Source organism: Armigeres subalbatus, chromosome 3 (genome assembly GCF_024139115.2).
Source record: "Armigeres subalbatus isolate Guangzhou_Male chromosome 3, GZ_Asu_2, whole genome shotgun sequence".
Lineage (NCBI taxonomy): Eukaryota > Metazoa > Arthropoda > Insecta > Diptera > Culicidae > Armigeres > Armigeres subalbatus.
The window spans coordinates 120,388,480-120,410,430 of NC_085141.1; the positions used below are offsets into that span (position 1 = coordinate 120,388,480).

At 42.7% G+C, this 21,951-nt stretch overlaps 1 protein-coding gene and 1 long non-coding RNA gene across 2 annotated transcripts in view; one reads left to right on the top strand and one right to left on the bottom strand.

The window, feature by feature from the left end:
* LOC134223839 (uncharacterized) overlaps nt 1-21,400 on the top strand; it is a 480,585-nt gene extending 459,185 nt beyond the window's left edge. The window contains exons 4-5 of the mRNA XM_062703055.1: nt 18,564-18,865; nt 18,929-21,400. Coding sequence (XP_062559039.1) covers nt 18,564-18,865; nt 18,929-20,467 — 1,841 coding nt within the window. The 3' untranslated portion in view covers nt 20,468-21,400. The remainder of the gene's footprint in view (nt 1-18,563; nt 18,866-18,928) is intronic.
* Nucleotides 6,564-6,942, bottom strand: LOC134223838 (uncharacterized). The gene is made up of 2 exons (XR_009982744.1): nt 6,835-6,942; nt 6,564-6,776 (listed from the first exon to the last, which is right to left on the bottom strand). It is a non-coding gene; the product is annotated as an uncharacterized LOC134223838 (long non-coding RNA).
* Nucleotides 21,401-21,951: the final 551 nt, after the last annotated feature.

Sequence of the window (21,951 nt, forward strand, 5' to 3'; positions counted from 1 at the left end):
AATAAATTGACCTTTCCCGTAAACATTTTTTATTCATTCAATAGATTCTTTATTTCATTTAAGGACAACTTTCTCAAAGAACCCATATTTTTTTAGGCCTCTAAGTATTTTTAAAATTAAAAACAAAAAATCGTGCTGTTTTTCAAGATTGGCCTAACTTTTGCCCAATTTCGAAAAAACATCGGGTGAATTTTTTAGGCCGGTTAACACGTGCAGCACTTTTTCGGATTTTGTTTTCGATTTTTAAAATAGTTAGATGCTTAAAAAAAGATGGGTTCTTCAGGAAAGTTGACCCCAAATAAGTCAAAGAATCGGTTGAGACAATAAAACAAGATACAATTTTTGACGGGAAAGGTCATTTGGATCTATTCAGAATCACAATTTTATACAGGACAAAGTTGATCTGAGATGAATTTTCGTCAAAGTACAAAACGTAATCGCTTGACGACGGTTAAAAATTGGCATCAGTAACGGAATCACAAGCGTGCATCGGAGGGAGACGCTGCAATAAATTTATTCGCATGGATGGTGTCTATACACCCAACCAGGGGATGGCAGATTTTAATACAGTTCTGCATAAGAACCTTACAGAAACTGTATAATAATTGGGCATATACAATTCTGTAAGCTTTTGTGAGATTTGTATTATTTTAATACAATATTTGTATAAAAAGCTTACAGAATTGTATATGCCCAGATTTTATACAATAATTGTCAGATTTGTTTTTTGGGTGTAGCGTTTAACAACCCAATATTTTCATGATGATGCACCAAAAGGTTTTGCGTAGTTTACGTTTACGTAGTTTATCTCCGCATCTCCAGAGTGTGATTTTTATTGAAGACTAGGTTGTTCCTTGTGACTAAGACCCCCTGCCTTCTGTCATAGTTTTCAGGATGGTAACTGATTGCCCTCACTTGCCTAAATTCTTACTTATAAAGAATGTAAAATTAATATCCGATGACATTTGTTTGGATTTACAAAGTACATTCAATTTCCTACGTTTAAACTTCCATCTGAGAGAACAATAACCGTTGGCACGCATCTTACACCGGTAGCTGACGTAGCGGTTGCAACGAAACAGCAACGCAACAGTACACAGTGGTCATAAGTCAGGTAAAAATCTGTAAAATGGTGTTGGTCTTGCAAGCTGCAATATTTTTCATCAATCCGAATTTTAAACAATCACTTGCAGTTTTAAATAATACATTTATGTTGTGGATTGTTCCTGCTAATGCTACGATTGTGGAAAAACTTGAGAAAAAAATACTCACTTTGCCATACATAACCCGTCTTTTGTGCCTAATAAATCAACTATACAGTTGATATTCCAGTGTTGATTCCAAAACCAACAGAAAAATTTAAATTAATCCTCCTAGCGTCGATGATGCCTTCATCGTGCATCATAGAAAATCACATTAAAAAGGTAAAAAAGAATCCTTGGGAAATCACATTCTGTCTATCATTTTGCGTAGTTTTGCATTACTTTATATGCATTGCCACCATTCTTGAAATGAAAATTAATGGCTTAAAGCTATATTCTTCTTATTATTGTTTTTTTTCACATGGTGATTTTGGAACACTTCTCCGATTTGTTACAGATAAAATTGAACGCACTTTAGTCTTCATGTTTGTATGTACACTGGTACAGGTACAGGGAAGGATACTAAATCACCAAGCTTCATCGTGTTTATTTTGATCAGACGCCTGAGCACTGTACATAATCCGCTTCATACGATACGATTTACATTTTCTCATCTCGTTTTTTTTTTCACTGCGAAAACCCACCACTGTGTGCCAGTGACGGCCGGCCGGCGCTCTCGCTTGACGGTCGAGATGAAAGGAAAATTGCGATTTAATGCTAATAGCGAATTAAATAGACTAAACCGGCTTCATTACAAATTAATTTTTTTTACCGCGTTCAGGTAAACCCGGCGATCGATCGGTCTCGCACATTGCGGTTGTCGCGCGAGCCTCGTTGTTGCGGGCTCCGACCGTGCCGGGCCAGCTATCACATTTCACTTATTTGGTTTAGCATCGAAGCGAACATAAAACAGCAGGTGGAACAACAACGGTCCTATGTTTCTGGGTTTCTTATGTTTGTCTTTGGAGATGGATTGAGGTCGGACTGGCGGCCGGAAGACATGGTGGGATCCTTTTTAGAAGCTTTTGCTCTCGTTAGAAGCGATATGGAAATGATGGCCCGAGTTCCGACACACAGGACTAATTAGTTTGTCATGAATAATTAAAATCGGGGTTTCTGTAAAGCTCGTTAAATTGCTTTCGGTGTCAGGCGCGGGTTTATAGTTGAGGTTTTTTTTTGTCAAACTCAATAGAGTCGTCAGTAGTAATGTATTTGTAAGAATTTATTCTGATATTTCATGCGAAGAGAATAGAGGTTCGGATGCAACAACAAGTCAGTGATGAATTTTCTTATTAGCAACACAGTGTGACTCTTGTTATGCGGTATTTTTTAGTACCAGATGTGGTTAGGAGGTCATGTTCGAATATGCTGATTAAATATGTGTTCAAAAAATTGATGCAAATACGAGGAATTCGGCATTGCATCTTCTGCAAATAAATAACTTTGCCTCATGGCGTCGAGATGAAGTGTTCAAATATTTAAGTTTCGTCATAAGACGAGTTCGTACTATGACAAGTGAAGACATTCCACTAAAAGCTCTAAACATGTTTCTTATTTAAATTTGTATTTTGATGGCATATTGTATTTGTATGTTATTTAGTAAGCGTAATAATATATAATGCCCAGAGATATCGAGAATACTGCAGATTTCTTGACCCGGATTTAGAAGACAAATCGTTATCTTTGGCGAATCATGAAACGATCATCTTTGGAATCTTCAGAATAAGTATCATAACCAGATAACAAAGAGAGGCAAAAACTGTTTCGAATCATTACAAGCCATGAAAACAAGTTTATCGAACTTGTATACAAGTGCGAAAAAAGCAAAATCGGATAGGCAGCCCTCACCGAGAAGTAATGATAAAACGCTTTGTTCTCGCTTATTTTGTATTAGAGTGCATTTTTTTTTCGAGCAGCTGTGTAAAACAAGTGAAAATGTATCATCAGAATCAATGTCCCTCTCGTTTGGAGCTTTTTAAAGGAATTTATCATGGAGTATCAGTTCTTTATCATGACAGCTTGCAAAAAAAGCAGGCATTGCAATATTATCTGAGCATATCATTATCCCTTACCATAGAGCGCTATGGAAAGGTATTATCATTTGAGCGTTTGATGGTAATTCTGATAGTCAGTGCAGTCCGGTTTTTGTTCACGTTGCAAAGGTGTTGCTACAACAAAAGCTGTAAAAAAATCAATCGTCTAAGACGATTCTTTGCAGATATGTTTGCGTGTTGGCTGGCGTATTAGTTGTATTGTTCGGATTGAATGAAGTTGCATCGCGTAGATTTTGTACTCACCATTTCACTTATTGCGCCAGTGAATTTGAGTCTTCCGCATTTTATTGCATTCACAATACGGTCGTCAAATTTATCTCTCACTTCGATTTTTGGAAAGACAGTTTTTGGGCGTGAAGTGAATTAATTGGTAGGGTAAAACTTCCTATCGTTGTGGTATGCCCTAATGTTGCGGTAGTGTTAAAGTACTCCATTTTGGATATAATACCATTGAAAACAATTGTGGGTACACTAAAACTCTTCGGATTAACGACTAGAACAGCTTTTGTTTGACAAAATTCCGTTCAAAATGAAGAAAAATCAACATTTTTTGTTAAAAATTTGAATCCTTTGAGCCTATTATTGCGGTAGTGCTAAGGTCCTATTGTTGCGGTTATCGCTCCCATAAGAATTACATGCAATACCGCAACAATAGGACTGACCTTCAAAAAATGTCGCAACGATAGGCAACTTCGTCCTATTATTGCAGTAGTTTGTTTTTATTGTGATAAAAACAAAACAACATAAGTACAGCACAATTGACGTAATATTTACGAAACTATAGTTAACGAGCATCCTATTCAACTACTACAATGTGGAAATCGACCAACAGGTAATTTTTGAAGAATTTTTGTAATCAATTCGGTTTTGACACGGTGCTTAACCCCTCCATAATAGATCGTTTTACCCTAGTCAAGATAAGAAAAATGTGAAACTCAGTTAGTGAATATCTTTTAGGAGTGATAAAATCAAGGAAACAATGGGAAAAGATCAAGTGAAAAATCAAGTGAGTTTGTATGTGTTTGATCCGAACGTTCGAACGTTAGTATGCGTTCGATGAACACACGAATATCGGCCTAGGAAAAACGCAGTTTTCAGCGTTTTTCCAGCAATTCCTCAGTAATTTCTAGTTTTGATAAGTGAAAAATTAATATGGAAATGCCGTGAATATATTATGATGGAGGGTAAGTCCGTAAATAGCCTCAAAATATTGAATTTAGTTCAAAACTTTATTAGTATTAGTGCGGATTCGAATAAAATCATCGTCATTATCGGATTGATTACGGTTTATAGAGCCTTAACTCGTCTTAGACGATTGAATACATTCCATTAAAAAGAGCTTAAAATATTTTTTCTGTAAAAAAATGTTTTTCCATGACGAAGCCAATGGAACACGAAGAAGAAACTCTCTAGTTTGATACAACCAAAATATTTGTTGTTTTAAATTTTATTTTGTTTGCTTCAACGGTGAAATATGTGTTTGAAACAAACGTGTTATTTACGCAGTTGTTAGCTAAAAGATAAGGTCAAAACTAGGGCTTCCATTCCCGGAAATGATTTCCCGGGATTCCCGATTCCCGAAATTTATGTATCAGTTTCCCGAATTTTCCGGGAAATGAACACACTAATTTTTGTTGTTGTAATAATTGTCTTTTTTTTTTAATTTGATGATAACGGATTTTGGGGTATCAATTACATTTTTTTACTAACATCATCTCACTATTTATTTCACTTTTGAAGTCTAAGAATTCAAGTTATAACTGAAAACGTTACAGAATCATACGGTGCATTCCAACACGTGTTGAAGATAGAAACAAAGAACCAGTTTGTATCTATCATCCGTTTATTCAGTAGGTTCAAACGTCGATAAACGTTGTGAAGTCGAATTAAAAATTTAGTGTCTGTGGTGAAACAGCAGAGCCACCAATGTTCGCAGATATTCAGGCAATAGCAGTGACCACTTTGGCAGGTTTGTCCTATTATTGTCAAAGGTTTTTTAAGACCTTCAATCCTTTTTGATTCAATTCCCGAACAGACGGAATATGGAAGACTCGTTTGTATTTTGCGATATTTCTGAAATATTTCATTTGAATATTTTATAATGTTGGTGGGCTAACAAATCTTGATGGAAAACAGATTTTAGGTCTTTAGTATTTATGCAATCATTACATCTGTCTTACGACAAATATTCGCAAAACTTTTGCAATTTGATGCGTTTTAGGTACTGTTCGGCATTTCAAGCAAAGTTTGACTGAAGAAAAATGTTATATGAAAATCAAGTCGTTTTCGGCCGTTGCAGTCCTTGAAAATGGTAAAATAAATTACCGAAACCGTCGGATGCAGAAGTAAACTTGTTTTTGCTGCTTTACAAGACTGCAACGGCCGAAAACGACTTGATTTTCAAATAAGTTTTCCACAGTCGCTAAGAGTTATTTCGTTGAAAAATGTTATAGTCAGGGTCATTAAAGCACGTCACTTTCAAGCACTCGCCTGAAAGCACTTTTTTATTTCGAATGGAGGAATTCTCATTTCAAATATTTCATTCATCTGCTTTAAATATAAAATGTGTTCAAGTGGACGTACATGAATAAAAATGGTTTATCCTTCAAAGTTGACCAGAACTAAAAAAAGTCGTCGAGTATAAGAATAGTTCATGTTAGGAATATTTTGGCGATAATAGAAGAGAATCTCTCGAAGCCGTCGTTGTCCAAAACTGAAAAAAATGCGGATACAACCTGAAATAGTTTTTGAAAAAAATATGGAAAAGTAGCACATCAGGACACTGCAGATCTTACTCTTGAGCCAGAGCAGATGTTGATACTTATGACATGGCGAACGTTTTGTAGAAGGAGTTAACGCTTTCGAACTGAACAAAAACTTTTTCAAGCTTTCAACAACTCTTTCATCATTTGAGGACAAAATAGCAAGCCTCCCTGATATCGAATGTATGTTTTCAAAATCATATTTTACGACAAAATTCAAACTACGATTTTGAATTAGCTTCGAGAGTTTTTTTTATTTCCCGGGATCCCGGGAAATCCCGGGAAATTATTATTTCATTTCCCGTTTCCCGGGAAATTGATTCCCGGGAAAAATGGAAGCCCTAGTCAAAACAACTTTGGATATAGTTGATTGAAGCAAGTTGCTAACTAAAGCTTAGTTTGTTTCTACCATAGATCAGGTTGTTCAATGAAATGATGGTCTTTGTTTTCAAGCTAGAATATTTGATTGAGTCGTCCTTAGCCATGCGGTAAGATGCGCGGCTACAAAGCAAGACCATGCTGAGGGTGGCCGGGTTCGATTCCCGGTGCCGGTCTAGATAATTTTTTTTTTTTTTTTTATTCCTTTATTTATTTGTTAGGCACTCTGTGTTACTTGACCGCTACTGTGCCGAGATCTACTGTGGTATTCTGCTCTACAGAATCCACACAGAATCTATTTTTAGATTTCCATTACCATTATTATTGTCGTTGCCAGTCCATCTCATCGTGAGTCCATTGTGTCCGTTTGTCCATGTCGTGTATTCAATGATCGTTGCATTGTTCGGTTGCCATTAATCCGGGTAACGTTGGAGGAATGCCTCCGAGAAGAACAAGTTGTCAGTCGTCATCAGGCAGTCGTGACGGTAAGGCGCGTACCCCAAACGCCACCGTATGGGCTGCGGATCTGGCGACTGACGAGGGTTTGGTGGAGGGGCTGGGAATCGAACCCATGACCATTCGCTTGTAAGGCGAACGTGTAGCCAACTACGCTACGGGACCCCCCTGTCTAGATAATTTTCGGGTTGGAAATTGTCTCGACTTCCCTGGGCATAAAAGTATCATCGTGCTAGCCTCATGATATACGAATGCAGAAATGGTAACTTGGCTTAGAAACCTCGCGGTTAATAACTGTGGAAGTGCTTAATGAACACTAAGCTGCAAGGCGGCAATGTCCCAGTGGGGGATGTAATGCCAACGAAGAAGAAGAAGAAGATTGAAAAAGCTGGTTTAGTTTTTCTGGAGGAAAACAACCATAAATCTAGTTTAAAATTAACTATTATTCAAAGTTATTCAGTTACGAACATGGTTTTAACATTTTTGTCTCTATAGGTTTTATTCGGGTGGATTTTTGGTTTATTGCCGTCAAGTTCAGCAAGAATTTTCAATTATCGCATCGATGAATTGCGTTCTTAGGAAAAGGGATAATAAGATGTCGTGTATACAGTGGGTCCTCCTTAGCCGTGCGGTAAGACGGCTCGACTTCCCTGGGCATAAAAGTATCATCGTGTACGTGCCTCATGATATACGAATGCAAAAATGGTAAAGAAACCTCGCAGTTAATAACTGTGGAAGTACTTAATAAACACTAAGCTACGAGGCGGCTCTGTCCCAGTGTAGGGATGTAATGCCAATAAGAAGAAGAAGAAGTATACAGTGAGTAGCAATCAACAATTACAACGAACTCCATTTTCTACTTATTTTACTTTAGGTCCTTGGATCGGAAGAAGCTTGAATGCCAAATCTTATTTGAGGGAGAAGATAGAATAGATCCGGAATGCTAGCGGATTTTGCTGAAACGATGCGATGGGGAGGCAGAATGGACTGAAATCTGGACTATTTCATCACTTACATTTTTATGCTGTCCGCGGAGAGCGCGAGAATTTGAAGTGGAAGTATGCATGATCCAGCTTATTGTTCATGCAGGCACTTTCATATACCACTGTATGATGACTTTAATAGATATCGCTGATCGCTTTCATACACCTCCTTTTAATAAATATTATAAGGCCGATACAAATATTTAAAAACAATTATATCTCCCCCCTCAGAATTTTTTTGCCCAAACATAATATTTTGAGGGGGCAACAAAATAAAATTCTGATAATTCTGAGAATTTTAAAAACATTCTTTAACAAATCCGAGGATTTTTCATTTTAATTTTTATTTTTTATTATCCCCCCCCCCTTGACCTTCCGGAGATCAATAGGACATAACTGCAGAATTTGCAACCAAAATTAATTTTTATTTATTTCGAGAAAATGCAAAAAATAAGATGCATCTATAAAAATAACCAAATTATTTGTTGCAATAAACCACAATTGCATATTGTTTCAAATTAATGTTTGTCATTTTCAAGTTTAGCATTTTGGTTGAATTTGGTTTGTTTTTGAAAGAAAGAAAATTGGTCTGGGGGGGGGGGAGGTCTTCTAAACTTTTTTTTTTAATTTGAGAGGGTTTGAAAAAAAAATCTTCTAAAAATTGTGTCTCTGGGGGGGGGGGGGGGGGGTATGTCCAATTTTTACCCAAGATTTTGAGCACCCCTAAATCATGTCCGATTGAGCTCAAATTATGCATGGGGTCATATTTTGGGGTAATGAAACTTCTGAGCGATGTCGTTATTTGAGATTCGAAAATGTCATTTTCATTCATTGATAGACACATGCTCATGGATTCAAACTGAATTTTTATTAAGTTATATAGCGGGAACAAACAGGAAACTAAAAGCAGTGCTGTTACCAAATTGAAAAACGTTTGAGCGTATGACAGAGCTCATACTGGGTTCAGGCAAATCCACTTTGGAGTTCAGTTTTTTTTTTCATCGGAACGCGCGTGCCATTTCTATGATCACGAGTTCAGTTCATTATTTTTGAACGCAAACCAAACGCGTTCAAACGCAACACTGCTTTTGAGAGCATTTGTACACATTGGCCACGTCCGGAAGTATTCATGGGAGCCTGGTTCCCTCACGGAACACATTTCACATATTTCGATTAACTCCGAAACACATCATGCAATTTGATATTTAGCCAGGTGGGTTAAAGAGCTAATTCGTCTACTTTCCTGAGAGAACCAGGCTCCAGGAAACACTCGTGGAACACCGAACGTGGCCAGTGTATCCAAAAACTCTCAAAATTCATATATTGGTCTTATCTTAAAAATTGTGAAGTTTGAATCACCGCAATATGGGTTCCGGAGCTAATCGAAGTTCGTTCACTTGTGTGAGGGAACCAGGCTCCCGAGAATCCTTCTGAATGTGGCCAATGTTTCCAAAACTGTTAAAAAAATCATCTATGGGGCTTGTCTTTCAAAATCAGGTTTGATGTGTCGCAAGATTTAAAAAGTGACCATTACCCTTGCCGTTACCCTTAGGGAACCAGGTTTCCGGAACATCCGAAACCAAGTTCCGATGATCCAAGTTTGTCAAAACTGACTTCTGATAGTGGTCAACAATGAATGAGCAAGTTTGCATCAACTTTATGGGCACTTTATCAATTGTTAAAAAAATGACCCGTTTTTTACAGCACCTGACCCTTTATAGATCCAACCGGATTATCCGCTAAAATCCGACACTGTATCAAAACCCCAGAATAATCCCACCTAGCAGTGAAGGTGCCCGTGTATTATAAAACAAGAAAACACATAAAAGTAACAAGAAAAGTACATAAGAGAGGTCAAAATTGCACTTTAGGGAGACAGATTCAGTTATTTTCATCAATTCACATCTATTTACGTTCATTTGAACTCATTGCAGCAATTTTTGGAAAAAAACAAGTTTTTTGGGTTTCAAAAAAAATGCCTGCTTCGACAGATTGTGCCAGAGCGCCAATTCGAACCCATGGGAGACGCCTATAGGGTGGTGATGGCCAAAACAAGAGGAGCCCTGGCTGCCCCCGAGCGATGTCCAACGAGGCTGAAGACGATAGTCGAAACACTATTCCCGCACCACGGCCCAACCCATTGGTCGCCAGCAGCGAGGGTAGGAGCAAATGACGAAGCAGTGGCGAGGGTGACGGTAGAGGAGCTAATGACGGTGGCAAAGTCTCTCGAACCGAGTAAAGCACCTGGTCCGGACGGGATCCCGAACATGGTGTTTGACATTCCCGGAAATAAGGAAGCGACAGCGTTTGGTCCTGTTACCGAAACTTGGCAAACCACCAGGAGACTTCTCAGCATTAAGACCAATCTGTCTAATAGAGGGAGGAGCTCCCGCTTTCGGGCAACTGCACGTCGGAGTTGGAGAGATCCGCCGTCGGGCACTATCCGAGTCGTTCGCGATCGCAACTGCGGCGGGAGCTAAATGGCTCAACGAATAAGGTGAGAGCTGAATGACTCCAGGCAATCGGAACTCGGTTATCAGAGTAGGCTAGACCCACCGCCGGGGACCAGCTGAGTAGACCGTGGCGAGCGAATGCACTGGCTCCGGGTCGTCGGGGCACCATTGAACCGGAAGTTATCTCCACCCGGAATCCTTAGATTGACCTCGGCACTCGTACGGTCACCCGTTCTGACGGGTCGTCGGTTACGGGGGAGCTTTTGACGTCGAGGAACTCCCCGTTGGAGTAGGATTGATCCACCACCGGGGACTATCCGAGTAGTTCGCAATCAAGGCGCGAGCTATACTGCCGTAATCTGAAAAAGTGACGTATACGCCATTTTCCAAAAATGGTGTTAACGAGTACTAATGATCGAGCTCTTAACAGAAAAATGAAAAACATGCATGTTGTAAAATGGCTGCTACGTCACTTTTCCAGATTACGGCAGTATATAGCTCATTGGTTAAGCAAGCAGCTAAAAGGCGCAGTGCATGGGTAATCGGCTAATCGGAGTAGGCTAGGTCCACCGCCGGGGACCAGCTGAGTAGATCGTGGCGCGCAACTGCACCGGCTTCGGGTCGTCGGGGCACCACTGAACCGGAAGCTATCTCCACCAGGAATCTTCGGTCTGACCTCGGCACTCGTCCGGTCACCCGTTGAAGTGAGAATGTGCGTAGGACTTGAGCGGATCTGTGAACATGCTAACCAGGTAAAAGTGTAGTGTTGGTAATGTAACAGCCTTCCACGGATGCTGGTTGTTGGTATCGCCGCCGCCGGGGGACTATCTGAGTAGCTTGCGAGTGCGTTTCCTGTTACCGAAACCTGGTAAACCACCAGGAGACTTCTCAGCATAAAGACCAATCTGTCTAATAGACACTGTACGGAAGCTACTGGAGAAGATAATCCTGAACAGGCTGTCGCCGAGGAGGTAGGAGGATTATCGAGTGAGCAAATCGGCTTTCGGAGAGGAAAGTCTTCTCTGGGTGCCATTAAATCGGTGGTTGACACTGCAAAAGTCGCCATCGAATGCAAGCGGCGTGGTATACGTTACTGCGCAGTAATAACACTCGATGTACGGAATGCATTCAACAGTGCTTGCTGGATGGAGATCGCGAACTCGTTGCTTCGGCTAGGAGTACCGGTAGGGCTGTACAAGATTCTGGGAAGCTACTTTCAGAATCGAGTATTGATCTGCGAGACAGACGAAGGCTTGGTTAGCGCCCCCATCACGGCAGGTGTCCCACAGGGTTCAATTTTGGGTCCTTTGCTGTGGAATGTACGATGGCGTTTTTATTATTTATTACCAGACTAAGGCCGGAGTGGCCTGTGTAATACATAAAAGTCTTCTCCATTCAGCTCGGTCCATGGCTGCATTTCGCCAACCACGCAGTCTGCGGAGGGTCCGCAAATCGTCATCCACCTGATTGATCCACCTTGCCCGCTGTGCACCTCGCCTTCTTGTTCCCGTCGGATCGTTGTCGAGAACCATTTTCACCGAATTACTGTCCAACATTCTGGCTACGTGCACGACCCACCGCAGTCTTCCGATTTTCGCGGTGTGAACCGTCGTCCGTACCGTCCGCCATCTGCACCCCACCATAGATGGTACGCAACACTTTCCTTTCGAAAACTCCCAGTGCGCGTTGGTCCTCCACGAGTATCGTTCAGGTCTCGTGTCCGTAGAGAACTACCGGTCTAATCAGCGTTTTGTAGATAGTAAGTTTGGTACGGCGGCGAACTCTATTCGATCGGAACGTCTTGCGGAGTCCAAAGTACGTACGATTTCCAGCCACTATGCGTCTACGAATTTCTTTGCTGGTATCGTTATCGGCGGTCACCAGTGAGCCCAAGTACACAAATTCTTCAACCACCTCGATTTCGTCACCACCGATAGAAACCCGTGGTGGGTGACTTACATTGACCTTTCCTGGGCCTCTTCCCATCATGTACTTCGTCTTTGACGTGTTGATGACTAATCCAATCCGTTTAGCTTCGCTTTTCAGTCTGATGTAGGTTTCCTCCATCCTCTCAAAGTTACGTGTCATGATATCAATGTCGTCGGTGAAACCAAATAACTGGATGGACTTCGTGAAAATCGTACCACTCGTGTCAATCCCTGCCCTTCGTATTACTCCTTCCAAAGCGATGTTGAATAGCAGACACGAAAGACCATCTCCTTGCTGTAACCTTCTACGCGTTTCGAAGGGACTCGAGAATGCCCCTAAAACTCGAACTACGCACATTACCCGATCCATCGTCGCCTTGATCAACCGTATCAGTTTATCCGGAAATCCGTTTTCGTTCATTAGTTGCCATAGCTGGTCCCGATCGTTTGTATTATATGCGGCTTTGAAGTCGATAAATAGATGATGTGTGGGCACGTTATATTCGCAGCATTTCTGCAATACTTGACGTATGGCGAACACCTGGTCTGTGGTAGAGCGTTCACCCATAAATCCCGCCTGGTACCGTCGTACGGGGCTTCTTTTGACTCCGGGGGCTACTTTGGATTTTTGATTTTTTGAAAAAATTGAACTGAAAAAATACCAAATTTGAAACAGAAAGTTGCCATCCAACTATCAACAAGATTGGTGATAATGACGATTTTATTGTATTTTTTGTTATAATTCTTGTTTAAAATGTCCTAAGTAGCCCCTGATTTGTCAAAAGAAGCCCTGCACGACAGTACTGCCCCACGAACTCTCTTGCAATTGGTGTTAGTTGGCGGCATAAAACTTGGGAGAGTAATGTGATTGCGTGGTAGTTGCTACAATTAAGCTTATCGCCCTTTTTGTAGATGGGACACACGACACCTTCCATCCACTCCTGCGGCAGAACCTCATCCTCCCAAACCTTGGTAATCACCCAGTGCAGCGCTCTAGCCAGTGCCTCACCACCGTGTTTGAACAGCTCTCCTGGTAGTTGATCAACTCCAGGGGCTTTGTTGTTTTTCAGCCGGCCGATCTCCTCCTGGATATCCTGGAGATTCGGAGCCGGAAGTCGCATGTCCTGCGCGCGTGCTCCTAGGTTCATTACCATACCGCCACCGTTGTCTGCCATATCGCCATTCAGGTGCTCTTCGTAGTGCTGCCGCCACCTTTGAATCACCTCACGCTTCTTTGAAAGAAGGTTCCCATTTATGTCCTTACACATATCGGGCTGTGGCACGTGACCCTTACGTAAACGGTTCAACTTCTCACAGAACTTTCGTGCGATGGCTTGCGTATGGTGGCGTACGATGGCGTGCCGAGGTTAAAGCTCCCACCAGGAGTCAAGTTAGTGGGATTCGCCGATGACGTGACCATGACCGTGTACGGAGACCATGACCCTAGGAGGCCAAATTGTCAGTTTAGTGGAGGAATGGTTACGCTGCAAGAAGCTCCAGCTGGCGCATCATAAAACGGAGATGATAGTCATTAACAACCGGAAATCGGTTCAAGAGGCGACAATTAGTGTCGGCGGCTGCGACATCACCTCCAAGAGATCTCTGAAACAATTGGGGGTGATGCTCGACGATAAGTTGAGCTTTAAAAGTTACGTCGACTACGCCTGCAAGCGCGCGGTGATAGTGGCACTATCGAGGATGATGGCGAACAGCTCTAGGGTGTGCTCCAGCAAGCGCAGGTTACTGGCAAGCGTGGCAGTTTCAATACTACGATACGGAGGTTCAGCTTGGGGATCGGCGTTGAGTGTAAACTGCAATGTGCGAAAGCTGGAGAGTACTCATAGGCTAATGTGCCTGAGAGTCATCAGCGCATATCGCACCGTATCTCGCGAAGCGGCATGTGTATTCGCCGACATGATGCCTATCAAACTGGTAGTGGAGGAAGACGAGGAGTGCTACGCCCTCAGGGGCATCGATAACGCTCGAAGGAATATCAAGGCCGCAACGGTAGCCAAATGGCAGAGACAGTGGGACAGCTCGGCTAAGGGAAGATGGACCCATCGCTTAGTTCCAAGTGTGTCGGCATGGATTAGCCGACCTCATGGAAAGCTAAACTTGGGCTTGACCAAGTTCTTAACAGGCCACGGATGCTTCAAGTGGTACCTACACAGGTTCGGACACGCGGCTTCTCCCGCTTGGCCGCAATGCTCAGACGTGACAGAAATGGCTGAACCCATCCTGTTCACATGCCCCCGGCTCGAAACGGAGAGGCGTGCTATGTTGGAAGCATGGGGAACGGACACTACCACCGATAACATCGTCAAAAACCCATTTAAATTCACCGAGTAGTAATACTGCCTTTCTCGCATTTAGTCAAGACACCAACCTTATATGGGGCTTATATGGTTCGATGTACCATTTTCTTTATAACTTTTGAACGCAACGGTCGATCGTTATCAAATTCAATAGTGATCAACAAGGCTTTGTCCCCTGTCGAATAAAACTTGTTGCGAGAAAATCGGTTGAAGATTACTATACGAAAAGTTGTCTAATGTTTTTCTTAGCTTTTGTGCACACACATACGCACACACATACACACATACATACACACGGACAGACAGACATGTGTTCAGCTCGTCAATCTGAGTCGATTGGTATATAACACTATGGGTCTCCGAGGCTTCTATAAAAAGTTCGTTTTCGGAGTGAAATGATAGCCTTTCGGTGCAACTTCGTTGTACGAGAAAGGCAAAAATGTGCCAGAACCCAGAACAGTGGAGAGCGGTCGCAAGAGAGACGTCCAGGATAGCCGACATCCTACGACGAAGTTGACGAATAGAGCAGCAGCAGGCAGCCTTTACGGATAGCGGATCATGAGTACTCCGCCGCGGAAGCCATGAATGTCGATGTCGATAATGAATGGGAATGCCAGCGCCAGCTCGTAGCCTGAGAACATGACGAAACGGCCGGTTTCGGAGGAGCTCCCGCTTTCGGGCAAATTCTCGTCGGAGTAGGTTAGATCCGCCGTTGGGGACTATCCGGGTCGTTCGCGATGGCAACTGCGGCGGGAGCTAAATGGCTCAACGAATAAGGTGAGAGCTGAATGACTCAAGGCAATCGGAACTCGGTTATCAGAGTAGGCTAGACCCACCGCTGGGGACCAGCTGAGTAGACCGTGGCGAGCGAATGCACTGGCTCCGGGTCGTCGGGGCACCATTGAACCGGAAGTTATCTCCACCCGGAATCCTTAGATTGACCTCGGCACTCGTACGGTCACCCGTTCTGACGGGTCGTCGGTTACGGGGGAGCTTTTGACGTCGAGGAACTCCCCGTTGGAGTAGGATTGATCCACCACCGGGGACTATCCGAGTAGTTCGCAACCAAGGTGTGAGCTATACTGCCGTAATCTGAAAAAGTGACGTATACGCCATTTTCCAAAAATGGTGTTAACGAGTACTAATGATCGAGCTCTTAACAGAAAAATGAAAAACATGCATGTTGTAAAATGGCTGCTACGTCACTTTTCCAGATTACGGCAGTATATAGCTCATTGGTTAAGCAAGCAGCTAAAAGGCGCAGTGCATGGGTAATCGGCTAATCGGAGTAGGCTAGGTCCACCGCCGGGGACCAGCTGAGTAGATCGTGGCGCGCAACTGCACCGGCTTCGGGTCGTCGGGGCACCACTGAACCGGAAGCTATCTCCACCAGGAATCTTCGGTTCGACCTCGGCACTCGTCCGGTCACCCGTTGAAGTGAGAATGTGCGTAGGACTTGAGCGGATCTATGCACATGCTAACCAGGTAAAAGTGTAGTGTTGGTAATGTAACAGCCTTCCACGGATGCTGGTTGTTGGTATCGCCGCCGCCGGGGGACTATCTGAGTAGCTTGCGAGTGCGTTGAGAGCTGAATGACTCTAAAAAGAAAAAGAAAATAGATGTGGTGCTAAATGGCTCAACGCTTTTGTGTGCTTGCTGGAACCAACAAGGGAGCCAAAGGGCTCAGACGTAGAACAAAATATCTAAGAGAGGCACTGTGAAACGTGTCGTTTTTGGAGGATACTTTCAGTACTGCTTTCCCCACAGAAGTAATACTGTAAGGTAGTCCCGGAAGGACAGGGCTTTAGAAGAGAGGGTAACTCAAGTAACCCCATGTTACTTGGGTGGGCTTAGTGAGTCCGGCGGTCTGGCCTTCTGCCTTTTGCGCCAATCCCACTCCCTGAGTGATAATTTCAGGTGTCTGTATGCAAATTTGCCTTCATCCATCTCTATATATAAAAAATACATACATACATCACCTCAATTCGACGAGCTGAGTCGATTGGTATATAACACTATAGACCTTCGAGCCTTCTAACAAAAGTTCGGTTTTGGAGTGATCCTATAGCCTTTACGTATACTTTAAAATTTAAAACAAAAATCGAGAAAGGTCTGATTTTTTTTAGGATTGGCTCGATTTTGAACGAACATCGGGTGAATTTTCCAGGCCATGCCAAGTGGTGCGCGTTCATGCCCCCAGAAAGAGGATAGGGGGTATATTGCTGCAGGGTAGACCTAGACGTTTACCACGCTAACTGGTAATCTACTTTGGATATGGACTACTACAACTGGGAGGTCTTCGTTGAACTGAAGTATCGGTCTACGTAACGGGACATTCCAGAAGACACCTACCACCACGGAATGTTGGATGTTTCTATCGTCCCCATTTTAATAGTCCACTAGTTTTTCCTCCGAGGGAGCAATCCATGAAGTCAAATACGATCCTATTGACCTCCTGCAAGCCAATGATTGTTGTTAACAGCTTAAGATTGAAAAGATAATGATTCCGTTGATCTTTCACTGGAGACAAGGATATTATGCAAGTGTATTTAAGTCCCATGACAATTTTATTTTTCGTTGTGATTTTACTGTGACCATACTAGTTTTAAATCATCATTAGGATTACGAACAATCTGTTGATGTACACCATAAATAAACAAATAAATAAACAAATAGAGACAGAACTTGAACTCCGGGAAAGCGAGCAATCAGGCTACCTTGATCCGATCCGGTGGAAGGAAGGGGCGATGTGTTCGACGTTGTGTCCATTCGGATTTATTGCCCAGGTTGAAGTCCTCGAGGTGCCCTGAGAGCGATCTGAAGTGGTGGTACTTACGCTTAATAATATGCTTGCAGGGAAAAAAACGCATCTCTTCCATATATCGCTAGGCGTCGTAGGGTGTTCTTCATAGTTCCGATGTGAGAACGACGTCCGAACTGGGGGATACGACTGTCTTGGGGGACTTGGGTAGGCTCTACTTGTTTGATGTTTTTTCGTCCATAGAGTACCGTGTCGATCCAATCAATCATAATATATCAGATATCCAGTCTACCGGGCTGTTAAAGTATCCAATAGTTACCGAGGCTGACTTCAGTCTTCGGTGCCTTGAAAAAATAATAATAGTGGATTGAAATTTGAAATGTAAAAATTTAATATTTAGTCCCTTTTAAACACGCAGTTAAGTTCAAAGTTTTGATCAAATCAGAGTTTAGGTTTGTACAACAATTTATTGGAAATAACAAAAAAAGGAACAAAGCCTACTTGATTACTATTGAATTTAATAAATATTGGCCGTTGCGTTGAAAAGTTATTAAGAGAATCTATCGAACCAAAAATTTTCGTGTCTTAGCTAAATAAAAAAAGGCAGTATCCCTGCTAGGTAAATTTATTTGGGTTTTTAATATTCAACATTGCGCAGCGTTTTATTTGATTATTCTGCAGTTAAAATGTTTGCAATTAACGACAAATAGTTCGGTGAAAAAGAAGGGATTTGCTATCAACTAACGTTCGTCTGTCGTTCAATGATTCAATCAAGGAGTAAAAACCGATGTGTTAGGTAACAGATGTTTGTCGCGTTGTGCTGTTTCTTTGGAAATGCCTCATTTCTAGCGCTTTTCGCGTGCTCCTCCCGCGTTTCGCAATTTATAGTATGTGTTACTGCAAATAAAGCATACAAATTGAAGAGCGGTGAGGTGAGGACTGATGATCAACGCAACGACTGTTTGTTTCATGGAGATGGAATGATAGATTGGTTGATGGATAGACGCCTACAATGAAAAACTGCATTTATGTTTGGTCGATTGGGGGTGATTACGTTGGGGAAAGGCAGCATGCTCTCTCATCGATCACGGAACAACAACGACGTTGAAATTTTTTTTAAAGATTGGGGTTAATGCAATCGAGGAACATTTTAAGGAAATTAAAGTTAAAGGAAGTAAATTATCGGCGTTTATAAATTGAAGCCAGAGCTACATAACCTGTTCGAAATGATTTAATTTGGGCAATTTATTTTCGTCTCCCATTTGTACTATGGACTGTACTGTGTTTCGTCTGTATTGACTTACACTTATTTTTGTTTTGTTTCCTTGCAGGTGAAGGCTGCGTGGAAAAGCCATTGGCCACCCTCTGGAGGAACTACACTCAAAACAGCAAACCGGACGTCCTGATGAAGCTCTGTCTGTGTCCCTCCGGACTGAAGGCCACCACGCGGCAGCATGGCCTCACAGAGTACTGGTCACACCGGATAACATACTGCACGGCTCCGAAGAACTATCCACGGGTTTTTTGTTGGATCTACAGGCACGAGGGTCGCAAACTGAAGCACGAGTTCCGTTGCCATGCGGTCATCTGCACCAAAGAATCCGTCGCGAAGGATATCAGTACTACGTTGAAGGTGAGTTCCTGGTATGATAAGTACATCTATTCGAACAACACTAACGACTCCCCGCCATTTTAGGAAAATCTCGCCAAAGCCCTGCAGGAGTTCAAACGGGACAAACTGAATCGGCAGAACGCTCGACTTAGTTTGGCCAACAGTGTGTACGACAACCCGAGTATGCCACGGCGGAAGATCATGCTGAGCGTCGGTGCCAACAACTATCGGCCGCCCTTGGAGCGATCCAAGTCTGCCCCGAAATTGATGGCAATCGAAGAAATGATTGCCGAAGAGGACGAAGAGGAAGATGAAGCGGGGGCTATAGGTAGGCCCGTTTGCAAAAGTCAGGGAGAAGAATTACGGACGTGCTGCAAGGAGGATTCGTTGTTCCCGTCTACCACTTTGGGGAGGCGAAGATGCCGACGGGGTCATTCAATTCGAAGGACCAGGCTGAGAAACTCCTTCAAATCGCCCAAAGCCGTTGAAGCCAAAGTACCTTTGAAGAATGAGAATGTCGTGCAGGACAGTCCCATGAATAAGTCGGTTGATTCAATCTTAGATACGATCAAGCAGGAGGAGGAAGAGGATCAGTTAGCGGAAACTGAAGAATGCACAGATGACAGTCAAACCATGGTCAAACCAATCCACCATTCCGATTCTTCCGAAGATGATTTCGAGACATTCCTTCTTAATTACAACTACAATCCCAAAGAACCTCTGTCATCGGAACTAATTTCCTATTTGGACATGAAGCTATGTCGCAAAGTGACGGCCAGCATGCATGATCTGAGTCTCAATCAGCGAGAAGCAGAAGATGAGCCTCGAAGACGGTTAGAAGATGCACGGCTAGCGCTGAGCTTGGACGATTTGGATAACTATGATGAAGGCCATGACCATGAAGATACCGAAGATGACGTATTTTTCAACCAGAACGATGTGCTCGAAATACTTCGCAGTGCTACCAAATCGACCAGCAGTAACACTTCTGGTGAGAAAACTGACCTCATGACCAGCGGTGAAGATGACACCGCTCCACCGTCATTGCTGTGTGTGACGAACAAAATCACTGGCAACTCGGACAGTGACGAGGGATCTATCTCCAGTGGCTGTGAAACCTCAAGTACAGTTACCACCAATACGGACGAATCCGCTGCGGCCATCCTCATCAAACCATGCTCCGTTCTGGAACGAGTTCGAAGCTTCGAACAACTCGCTGAGCACCCAGTCATCCAGGAGCCGATCGGTGAAAAGACTCCTCTAGGCAAACATAACCTCGACCCGACCATCTTCAAACGAAGCATCACCTTCCCGGCTCCTGGGATCAAAACAAGCTTTCTCCTCCCGGTCACCTCACACATCGTTCATGTAGAGGAAACTCTCCCAGGGACACCGCAGGATTCGCTTACTGCTTCACCTACGCCCTCTTCAACGAAACCTTCAACGTCCGCCAATGGAATTGTTTCCACCAGTCGTCGACTCAAATCCACGGTGGCGGCTGTCAATACTGAACTGATCAACCACCTCCAGGCAATTGACTCCGACTCGGACCTCAGTGATGAATCCGGTTACGTTGAATTCCAGGACCATCATCAGCCTTCCATAAAGTCTGTGACGGCCTGAGATAGCGCTTCGGGGGATTGAGCGACGATTTGAATCTCAACTCCTCAAAACTAATCACGGGGCGCAGGCAAATGGACTCGGGTGCAAAAATCTAGTGATTTAGCTTTATATCTGTTATAACTTACTGGATCTAGTTTTGTAAGTCAGAGAGAAGCATCACAAAACGTTGATTTGCGTTGTTTTCGGTCGCTCTCGAATATGTGAATCTTGTGCAGCAATTTGCGTTGACACGTTCCAGCGAGAGCGTGAACCACATACCAAATAATTTATTACAATTAACATACATGTTTCGATAGATATATAACGGAATAAAATGACCAGTTGGTTTATTGTTAGAAAAATAGAACAAAAAGGGGTATATGATATGATTTACTTTGGTGGGAACCAAGTGATTAGGTGTCACATCACAAATCTGGGGAGGGACTACATTTAACTGTGGAACTAGACAGGTACCTTTTAGACTAAATCTAAACTAAAACTGTTGCAAACAAACAATCATAACCTCTTCCACACCGCGAACAATCACAAACCTACAAAACAAATTACACCCATTCACGTACAAGTTGTCTTATTCGATAGAAACTAACCCAAGCATAAGTACCAAAACTGATTCTAAAATAGAGTTATTAGGAACCATACACGTGACGACAATGATGCCGTCAACGCTTATCTGGTGGAACATATCGGGAAAACCGCAGACATAATCTCAAAATCAATTGCTAGAAAGAGCAAAACAAATGGACTTAAATCTGTTAACTGTGAAATTATACTAACAAACGAGATGATTATTACTAGTGGATATGTACCGAGCATACAAGATGATAAATATGGATGACTATATTTATTGCGATAGAGCAGATGATATTATTATGAATGTTTCTAAATTCAAAGCAAAAACTGCGAAATAAACTATTGGATGAAAAAGAAAACCAACCGCTATGAGTTTTATTTGCATCGATTGTGTCCTTCTGGGCGGAGGTTTTGCGGAGGTCGAATTGTAAATTTGTACCGAAAGGCTAACATTTCACACCAAAAGGGAACTATATTATTCGACTCAGCTCGACGACCAGAGTAAATTTCTATTTGACCTTGTTATTTTTTTGGGGCAAGTGAAAACGAAAATCTCCCCGTCGCGCTATAAAATAAGAGAAGGAGATCGACGTGGCGTTCATCACTGAAACGCACCTTAAACCGGAGGTGAGCCCGAACTTCCGCATCGTGCGACTCGACCGGCCGTCCAGGGGGGTGGTGTGGCCATCCACTTCGATATAATATTGACTGTCCCCTGCTGCCAAGCTTCCAGCTGAGTATGATCGTGGATTGAGCATGGCTCCTTTTTTATGCTGTGTATATCGCACAAGGCAATTTAAAAACACATGACATTTTGGATGATGCTCCAGCACTAACGTATCTGACCCCCGATTTCAAAGAAAACTGAAATTCAAAATTGGTGGTTCTCAGCAGTCTTGCATCGGAATTTGGTT